Consider the following 10,454-nt stretch of genomic DNA (forward strand, 5'->3'; position numbering starts at 1 on the left):
GGGATATGCTACAGGTATCTTCCACTTCAAAGGGCTCACAGTGGTCTAAGTCTTTAACATTCAAAAAGCGTATTGTCTAAAACCCACTGCAGGACAAGCTTTATAAAACAGCTGGGCTAAAAGTCAGTTCCTGGGCATCCCTAGCACCAATCCGGGGATGGTTAAATAAATAAATAAATAAGGACTGGTACATGTGTATGGTTGGCTCGTTTGAAAAACAAAGGGAGAAAAGAAAAACGGGTCTCATTCTAAACATTCTAAACTATGCCAGGCTGAGTGTGGCGAGTGAGGAGACCCATAACACTTGATTGCAAAACAAGGTGAAGGGGCTGGAGAGATGGCTCAGTGGGTAAGAGCATGTACTGCTATTCCAGAGGACCTGTGTTCAGCTCCCGGCACCCACACTGGGTGACTCACAACTGCCTGTAACTCCAAGAGACTCGGTTCTCTTTTCTGGCCTCCAAGGGTGCCTGCATACACGTCATACACATAGACACTTGCATGCATAAAAATAAATCTTTTTACCTAAAAAACAAAACTGACCCCAAAAAACAAATATGTAGGGACAGTAAAGGGCCTGTTCATGGTGAGATCAAGCAGCCCTCTTGGGCTAGGAAAGTTGAGGCACCTCACAGTCTTCTGCCACCCCATCTTCATGACTGATATGCTCCAAATGAGGCCTGCTCCATAAATAAGCCCATCCCATCAGAATGCCCTTCCTAAAAGGTCTTCTTCAATCCAGCCTCAGAGAGTTTTTTCCAGTTTAAATCACCCAGAGCACTTACTTTGGGTGTCCCAGAACTGCAGACATGTGTCCCATGAGCACTGTGGAACCAAGCCCAATGCTGGCAATGGGTAAAGAGTAGACAAGACCAGGAAGACGCCACTTCACAGAGTCACCCCACCCAGCTTCCTGAAAAGACCCTTAAACCTTCCTTTAATCTCACAGTCAGCAAATAAAATGCTTTTTAAGATTTTCAGATCTACTCTGCTGCTCCGGAGCAATCATTTTATTTCCACAACTAATGGAAATCCTATATGAGTTCCTTATCCTTTAAGGAATAGAAATGTCTACACTAAGAAACCAGGTACAGGCACTAGGGTGATGGCGCAGTCAGTTTAGTGCCTGCTGTGAAAGCATCAGGCGTCAGTTTGGATCCCCAACATCTGTGTAAAAGCCATGTATGGCCACAGGCACCTGTAACCCCAGCACTGAGGAAATAGACAGGTAAAAAACCAGACAGCCTTGCCAAATCAGTGAGAGACCCTGTCTCAAAAACCAAAATTAGGAGCAACTGAGGAAGACACCTCATGTTCAGGTAGACCTACTATACAAATACACTGTACACACACACACACACACACACACCAAATACATACATAAAACAAACACATCTGCATATAAACAATTACACATATAACACACAGCCACTTATAAGCACACAAATAAATAAATATTAGAAAGAAATCAGTTATGCTAGGATTGCTAGCTCAGGAATCTCACCAATCTACAATCCAAGTGGACCCAAATCATAAGTAAGCAAAACACCAAAGTGGGATTGTTTCTGCTTAAAGCTCACCATGAACCCATGCAAGCCCTTGAGCTGTGTTTGTAAGGGGCTCAGTCTCATACAACATCTAGTCTTGATTCAAACTCAGTGCTCAGAAAACGAGATCTCTGGTGTCTACTCCCACCGTGTGTTTAGTCTCAGCAGCAGATCAAGGTGCAAGCGGCTGTCAGAGGCAGGAGGACTAACCTACCACTGAGCAAGCAAAGTATTTGACTCAAGGCCAACTATGATGACACACAGCTGTCACCCCAGTACGCGGGAGGCTGCAACAGGAGGATCATCACAAGCTCAAGTCCGTCTCGTGTGGACTATAGAGCAAGACCCTGTCCAAACGAAACTAGAGAAGAGAGGAAGAAAGGAGTAAGGGGGGGGGAGAACTTCATTTATAGATACTATCAATAAAAGTTAACCAAATAACATCAACAGAAGTCAAAGTGCTAGATAATAGGAGGCATTGATACAGAAGAAAAGTGCAGGACTCTGTGTGTGTGTCTGTCTGTCTGTCTGCCTGCCTGTCTCCTTGTCTATGTCTGTCTGCCTGCCTGTCGGCTTCTCTATATCTGTATGTCTGCCTGCCTATCTGCTTGTCTATGTCTGTTGCATACGTCTGTCTGCCTGTCTGTCTGTCTGCCTACCTCTCTGTCTTATCTGTCCACGCGCACGCGCATGCCACATGTAAGCGGAGATAAGAGGACAACTCGAGAGAGGTCTCACCGTGCGAGTCCCGGAGGCTGAACTTAGCTCACCCCACTTGGCAGTAAGAATCTTCATCCTCTGAGCCGCCTCACCCACCCAGGCCTTTAATCTTTAGAAAGCCTTAAACCTGAATCAGTGAACCGTTTAGTGAATGGACTCCTAACCATGGAGTCTGACTACTGCCGAGCACAATCAGTCCATTCATTAAGACAGAAACAGGTTCAATTTAGAAGGCTATATGGCATTTCAGTTAAGGTTTCTGTGGGCTGAAGATGTAGTCTGGTGACAGAGCACTTGCCTAGGGTAGGTGAAGCCATGAGCTGGGCTCTAGCTCTTCCAGATTACACATATGGAACTCTCTAGTTCTTTGTATGAGGTACCTTAGTGAACTGTCAGCTGCTCAGATCAAAAAACAATAAATGCTCTACTTCAAGAGATTGACGAAGGAAACCAATCTGAAACAAAGCACCTCCTCTAGACCTCAAAAGAACATTGTATCTTAGAACCAAAGAAAGCCCAACTAGCAAATTCTTCCACTCATCAACGAGATAGGAATATGTTGAAAATCAAAACACTAACTTGATTAATAACAGAAAGGCTTCATTTGAAAACTGTGGCTCAGGGGCTGAGGAGATGGTGTATCCGGTGAAGGTGCTTGCCACGAAAAGTTTGACAACCGGAGTTCAATCCCTGGACCCCTCCCTCCCTCCCTTCCTACCTACCTGCCTGCCTTCTTCCCTCCCTGCCTCCCTCCCTCCCTGCCTGCCCGCCTCACTCATTCCTTCCACTTGAATTTCTGGGGCCCCGCTCTTCTGCCAAGCACAGTGTAGGCCTAGGGCTTTGGACAGTGAATGAAAACTGGTAGTACTGGCCCTCAGACATCATAAAATGCCCCGTGCTCATCACACATCAAACACCGCTCTCTGAAGATGTCTTCAATAACCAGGGCAGTAAGGAGTCCTCATTGTCTTCACTCTGAACGCAATAGACCACAGCTTCATACGCTGACCTCCATTCTGTCTCCACTTCTGCGTCTCCCTGTGTTTCTCCAGCGCGTGAGTTTGCACAGTGCCCTGCAACTCCATCTACGTGTTGTTATTTTCTTGCATGGCCATTTTCATCCACTTACAAATTTCAAGTTGTGCTACCTTACGTCCCATTAAAAAAAAAAAAAAGTGTTCAATTTTTTTTTAAGCACAAAGTTGTTTTGAGCTGTGGCTAAGTAAATAAGTCATTTACTTTGGACTTGGGAATGTATTTATGAACTCGCAAATGAGAACATCTGATATCTTAGGAGTCTACTTCAAACAAAATAATGAAACCGCCCTGGGGTGACCTGGCACAGGGCGCCATCTCCCACAGCCCGCTTGGATCACTCTTTCCTGCTGCCTGAGAGAAGCAAACCCTAGAAGAAGACTCCTCAGCATTTGAGTGCACGTGAGTGTTCTCCAGGGTTATCTCCGGCAAGCTGAAAAAAATCTGAGTAACAACTTATCACTATGGAGACCAAGGACCAACTATATATACACTTCCAAAACCTAAGAGGTCAACACAGAAAGTTCCTGAACAAACATGAAAGTAAGGCATGACGGTGGTGGGTCACACAACAAAGAATAGACTGTGAGCAACTGAGCACAGAGGCTTCTATTTGCAATCTCTACACCTAAGAGGCTCAGACAGGACGGTTATCAAGAATGCTAGACCAGCCTGTGTGCCCCACCACCGCCCGGCATTGTTTGTTTGTTTGTTTGTTTGTTTGTTTGTTTGTTTGTTTTTAAAGGCAGGAGCTCACCAATCTGGCTTCAGCTTCCCAAGCAGGAGCCACTACGCCCAACAAAGACTGTTCATCTTTCAATCTTCAATTCCAGTGCTGGGGATTCAACCCAGAGCCTTGTACTGCCAAGCAAATACTCTCCCACTGAGGCACAACCCCAGTCAATGCTGCTCACTCTTAAGAAGTTAAAACACTTGGGTGACAATCCTTGGATTCACCAAAGAAATTCCATTCAGTCTTGGCATCTTTATTTAGTACTCTATCATGAAATTTTAGTGCCTTTCTTCAAAAAACAAAACCAAACAAAACCCAAGGGCAGAAAAAATGAAAAAGCATATGATTGAAAACATATATTACACACTTTCCTTCTCGCAAACTGGCTTCCCACACCTTAAGCATCCAACGCCACACCCAAGGAGAGAATACAAGGGTTCTGACAATGAACACTTTTCACTTTGCTAACTCTTAAGCCAAAACCCATGACCCACATTACTAAAAGTTAGCCTTTATTTGGATGACAGGTTCCATCTCCAACACCAAAGAACCAGCTCTTCTGGAGAGGAGAATGCTTTGGAGAGTTCAATTCAATGCAGGCAAACTTTTTGAAACTAATGTTCGAACCACTAATATTTTAGCCTAGTCTCTTGTTTTAACTCTGGCCTATGAAAACACGCAGAACCCAAGGATAAAGCACGATTTCTTATCATCTGTGTTTTATTTTCTTTTTTTTTTTTTTCTTTTCCTTTTTTTTCATCTGTGTTTTATTAAGACGTCTCAGACCTTCATGGAACAAGATAGTCTGTTAAGAACCAAGTAGAACCCAGGCATGGTGGTACAAGCCTTTAGTCCCAGTACTCAAGAGAAGCAGGCATATTTCTATGAGTTCAAGGCCAGGCTGCTCTACACAGCAAGGTGAAGGCCAGCTAGGGATATGTAGTGAAATCAGAGAGATAGAGAAACAGAGACAGAGAAAGTAAGTTCAAATTTTCAATCTCATAGTCTGGCCTCATGAAGCCATTTTGCTTCTCAGAAGGTCACTGTTTCAATCATGGAGTTCGAGCCTCCTTTAATAACTCAAGAGACTTCTACACAAAACACAGCTGTATCCGAACTAAACATACTCTTATTTAAAGAGCCTGGTTAATAGTTTTTGGGGTGATAATTTACTCAGACAGGAGACATTTCATTGGGACAGTCAGCAAATAATTATAGCTACTGGGCTACATGAGGCCCCATGTGACGATGTACCTAAACACACTTCCTTCTCTGAAGACTGCGCATTAGGGTGTCTGTCCTCAGGACATAGTCCATAGATAGAACCCAGGTTGCCACACTGGGCCCCATGGACTCGCAGGCCAAAGAGACGCATTCCACAGCCACTCGCCCTCCACTCTTTTCTTCCTTCAGGTTTTGACTCCTGGCTGGCTAATTTATTTATGGTGTCTTCCTTTACTCCCCTCATCCTGAAAACCCTTGACCTCTTCTTTCTCAGAAATAGCTCCATTCTTTATCCTGCATGGTGTCCCCGGGAAACTTCCAACTTTAAGTTATTTCAAAGGTGTGCAGGCAGCCTCCCAGCACTCAGGAAGCAGAGGCAGGTGGATCTCTGTGAGTTCGAGGCCAGCCTAGAACTCTAAGGTGAGTCTAAGTTAATAACTTACATAATGAGCTCCAAGGCAGTCGAGGCTATTACAAAGAGAAAACCCTGTCTGTTTTGAAAAGGAAATTAATTAGTTAGTTAGTTAGTTAGTTAGTTAATTAGTTAGTTAAGGTATATGCTTTTCAAATGATATAACTATCCCTTACATTTCTCTAATTCATTCTGACCAAGACAAAACACCTGTTCTTACCACCAAAGCCAATCAGCTGCCCCGTTTCCTTGTTCCGGCTCATGAGGCTCTCAGGCCCACTGTGAAGAGACTGCTCTGAGAACCACTCCGTTCCTTTTCCTTGGCATCCTCATCAACTACCCACACATGGATTTAGATCCTGCCTTTTCATCCTCATCGACACCCCCTCACTCCAGGCACTGATTTTTTTCCCCCTAAACATCCCAAAGCTTCTCTGCGTGGTTTCTTACACGGTCTCCAATGGGCCTTAAATGTTATTACACTATTTGTCGGATGGAGGGTGTATATCCTCTGGAACTAGATGGTTCGTTTTCAAATTTCAGCTCTGTCACTATTTCATTGACTGTGGGCATCGTACCCAACCTCACCGTCCCTTTTGGCAGTATTGTATCAAAGGACGGCAGTAAGGCTTGCTTCGTGGGATTGTGGAGAAACGTGAATTCTGTGGTCACAGAACACCTACAAGAGCATCTGGCACAGAGGGAGATGTGCTGTGAATGCCGCTGTTTGCAGTCAGCCTGCATCCAGCTGTGCCATCTGGGTCCCAGAGCCCTTCTAAGAGTCTCAAGGCACGCCGGGGTGACTGCAGGTTCCTCACGCTGGCATTCAGTCTGTCCCCACCCGTCCTCTCAGTATCATATTCCACACACACACACACCCCCCCGTGTGACCTGTATACACACCAGGCACGGTGAAGGACTCACTATGCCCTGAACACTAACTATGCCTCCTGAGCCTCGTTTTCCTTTTCTCTCACACCCATATCCAAAGAGCACACCTGTCCATCCTACAAGCCAGTCTTAGCATGTCCACAGAACCTCTTATGAACATGTCGGCTGGACATGTCCTCACCCTTCCTAGTCCAGGGATGGGGTTCCCCCTCGGGTAGCTTTGTTCCCTTTCATTGCAGTTCCCCTTTAGCCACCAACCATATAGGTTTGGAGTTCCTTAAACCTTGAGAGCAACATGGACGCTCATCACGTTACTCCCTGTACCATCAAGCATAGTGTGATACGCTGGGAAAACGAAAAGATGCGTTTGTGCCGGTAATGGGGACCCTCGCCGCTACTGTGGCATGGTGTGGCACACCAAACCGGGGGAAGTACACGCCGTGTTCAGGATGAAAATCTTTCCTTGCCTCACTCTATAGCTCAGGCTGGCTTGGAAGTCACTGCATAACTCGGACTCACCTCCAACTCCAAGCAACCCCCTGCCTCTGTTCCTCAAGTGGTTACAGGTATAAGCCACCATGCCCAGTTTTTGGTTTGGTTTTGGTTTTGTTTTCCATGAGAAAGGGTTTCACTATGTTGCTCTAACTGGTCTGGAACTCTCTGAGTAGACCAGGCTGTCCTCCGACTCACAGCAATTCACCTGCCTCTACCTTTGCTCCCCATGTGCTAGAATTAAAAGGGGTGTGCCGCCATTCTCAGTTTCTCATGGCTTCAAGTTCACATCCAAACTCACAAAGTGAACCAGATGGGTTCGCTAAGCAAGTCTGTCCTTGGAAAACATGAGGAACATGGTGGGAAAAAAAAAAAAAAAAATATATATATATATATATATATATATATATAATTTGTATCCTGAAGTACAAACACTAAAATCACCCAAAACTTTCATTATTAGAATTTCTAAAAAGTCATGATACACTGTGTTTAGTTGATTAACTGTAATCTTTGTGAAGTCTATCACCTAGCAATCCCAAGGGACGTGACTCAGCCCTCACTAACCGAAGCTTGTTCAAATGCATATTAATAAACTCTCGCCCCTGCAGAAGTGCACATAATAGCACGCATACACAGTCCCTACTCTCAGGCACACAAGACGTCCCTAGGCCCTCAGCTAACAAAAAGAAAGCCACGACAGTGCCCAACAATGGAGTGTCCACTCAACAAACACTGCTGGTGGTGACATCATCCAGGTGCACAGGGTCAGGGAACAGGCTGCTCAGAACTCCATTCTGTCTAGGAGCTGCGCTGTAATCCGACACAGGGGACTCAGACCTCTCTGTCGGGGGCATTAATGAACAGCAGCAAAAGCCTCTTTCATTCCCGCCCGCTCCAGCCATTCAAGAAGCATCCTCCTCCCAGCACTACTGAGAGAACCGTCCTGAGGACATCAGTCCCAAGACCCCCTAGGATGAAGTGACAACTCTAAGGATTACTTTCTGTCAGATAAGACAGGTTTTTGAAGGTCCAGACTCTTCCCTCTCCAAGGCCCTATGGCACCCCTAAATCCGAATTGCCGATATTCTAACAGGACCAACGCTAGACAGCTCTTATGGTTCCTTTAACTCCACTCATTAGCTGTCCACTTGACTATGATGCCAACAAAGTAAAATTAAATGTCTAAATCAGAGGTCATGGGGTGGCTCTGAAATGCCAGCTCTTTTAGTAAGAGAACATAAGACGGTCCTGCCTTTCTACTTCTTAAGGTTTACTGCTTCCATCGAATGGAAAAGGAGCTCCAATTAATGTCTTACTGTGCTTAAAATAGTCAAATAGCCTTTTCCTTTACATCCATGGGCCTTTACAGAACTCAGTTCCGGGTTCTGATTTTTCACTCTCAGATCTTAATCCAGGGGAGCAAAATAACAACAAAAAAAATTATTGCTATTTAGGCAGTTCTCTATTACTCAAAGGTAGGGAAAAAAAAAAACAATAAAACCATCAAGTCAGATCAAGTCAGGGCACCTAACTAAAATAACTCAATCACACTGGAAACGGTCCTCCTAGCCGCAATGTGGATCCAGCCCCCTGCAGTCCTGTGGTCCACTTTCTGAAAACAGACTGCTCAAACAAAAACATCCTGCCACACAACCGAAGCCTTGTGAACTGCGAAACCTAAGCACCTGTAGCGCACACACTGCCCTGTACCCTGTGGGTACTCCGTAAATACCTAGTGGCTGATTCACAAGCCAATTACAGGTCTGGTGGTGACAGAGTGTACTACTGCCTGGTCCCACTCTGGGGAGTGTGAGGAACCCACAGTCGCTGTGGGAGGAGGAAGAATTCATACCCATGACATTCTAAAAGGACTGCAATGTTGACAGCTTCAAACTGTAAATTTCGTCTGCGTCCCTCCCCAAAACTATGGTCCTTAAAAAGCTACTAATGACTCCTGGACTCTTGGGGGAAAGAACCAGCAAGCTAAACAGCTCGGAGGGAGGGGTGTGCAAAAAAAAAAAAAAAAAAAAAAAAAAAAGAGGGAAACTTACTTTTCATAGACCAGCTCCTCGTCGATGGAGAAATAGTGGGTATTTATTGTGCTTTTTGGTCTATTCCTTAAAGTAGCAAAATATAATCGATCTGAAAGACAAGTTTAAAAGACAAGAAAACATGAGAAACAGGGAAGTGAGGCTGAGATCGCAGATCATGCATGAAAGATTAATAATTGCTAGGCATCATTTAAAGGCCCTTTAACACGTGGGATTCTTGTAGAAACACGATCTTCCAGAAAGCAACACAGCCCCTAAAGCACAACTTTCCCAAGAGGCTAGATGAGGACCCAGCAGGGGGCAGAACATCTTCAGTGTTCCCTCACCCCCTGGTTGCGAGCGGGCGGGTACAGACAGGAGCTGTGGGTACCCGCAAAACTGGAGACACAAGTTTGGTTCGAAAACCTCCAGACCTCAGCTGCTGCGGAACGGGGAGAGGCGAGCTTCTTCCCCTGCAGTTTAGCAGACTTCAAGAGGAAGGAAGGAAAGACAAGGGGGTGTGGTGGTGGTTGGGGGGGGGGGAGTCCTGAAAACGCTGGCCTGCCACCGAGGGGTAGAGGATTAGCAGACAGATGACTAAACCGAGCAGGTTCCCCAAAAGAGGTTTGGAGGAGGAGCTCAGGCAGAGAAGCCCGCACTGTCCGGGTACGAGGAAGCTACAGAGAGAGCAAGGACGCGAGAAAGAAGCCGGAAGCAGGGGGTCCTCCGGGAGCTGAGTGGTGAGAAGGGGCCCAAGCGCCAAGCAGCAGTAGCTGCGGGACAAGGGCCGAGGAGAAACCCATGGCAGAAGCTGGGACAAAGGGGAGAGCCGTGAGGAGTTGGGGGGGGAGTGGCGTGGAAGGGCCGGAGGATGCCGGGCGGCTGCTCCTCACCTTTCATGAACTCGCAAGCCCCGATTAGTTCCCCCGACTCCGCTGCCATCTTAAGCGAGATCCGCACGGGGGAGGGCTGGGTCGTGGCCAACTGAGGTCACCCGCCCCCGGGGGCTTCCCCCAATGCCCAGGAGTTGGGAAGCTCGAGGTCCCGATCACCGAGCCCGCCTGAGGGAGGAGGCGGGCGCCCAAGGCGGTGGCGGCTGCAGGGTCAGCGCGCGGGGCGCCCCGGGGACATTCCGTGGGGAACCGAGCCCGCTGGGCGCGGGACGCACACGCCCCAGGCTGTAGCCGCTGAGATCCTGACTCTGTGGCGGCGGCTGCTGCTGATGCTCCAGCTGCAGCTCCTGCTGCTCGAGTTGCTGCCGCTGTACCGTCTCCGCCAAGCCTGGGCAACGCACACCAGTTCGCACGGCCGAGCAAAGTCTTCCCCCGGCTCCCAAAGTGATCATGGAGGACGAGGCGTTTGGCCCG

The 10,454-nt window shown here is 47.0% G+C and overlaps 1 protein-coding gene across 2 annotated transcripts in view; it reads right to left on the reverse strand.

Annotated features, from left to right (window-relative positions):
* Positions 1–10,129, reverse strand: part of Cdc14a (cell division cycle 14A) — a 142,686-nt gene extending 132,557 nt beyond the window's left edge. For both annotated transcript variants that reach the window (XM_050147976.1, XM_050147898.1), the window contains exons 1-2: positions 9,981–10,129; positions 9,109–9,199 (exon numbers count right to left, since the gene is read on the reverse strand). In XM_050147976.1, coding sequence (XP_050003933.1) covers positions 9,109–9,199; positions 9,981–10,029 — 140 coding nt within the window. In that variant the 5' untranslated portion in view covers positions 10,030–10,129. The remainder of the gene's footprint in view (positions 1–9,108; positions 9,200–9,980) is intronic.
* Positions 10,130–10,454: the final 325 nt, after the last annotated feature.

The sequence above is a fragment of the Alexandromys fortis genome, unplaced genomic scaffold (genome assembly GCF_014885135.2).
Source record: "Alexandromys fortis isolate MF-2015 unplaced genomic scaffold, M_Fortis_MF-2015_v1.1 scaffold_19, whole genome shotgun sequence".
NCBI classification, from domain to species: Eukaryota; Metazoa; Chordata; class Mammalia; order Rodentia; family Cricetidae; genus Alexandromys; species Alexandromys fortis.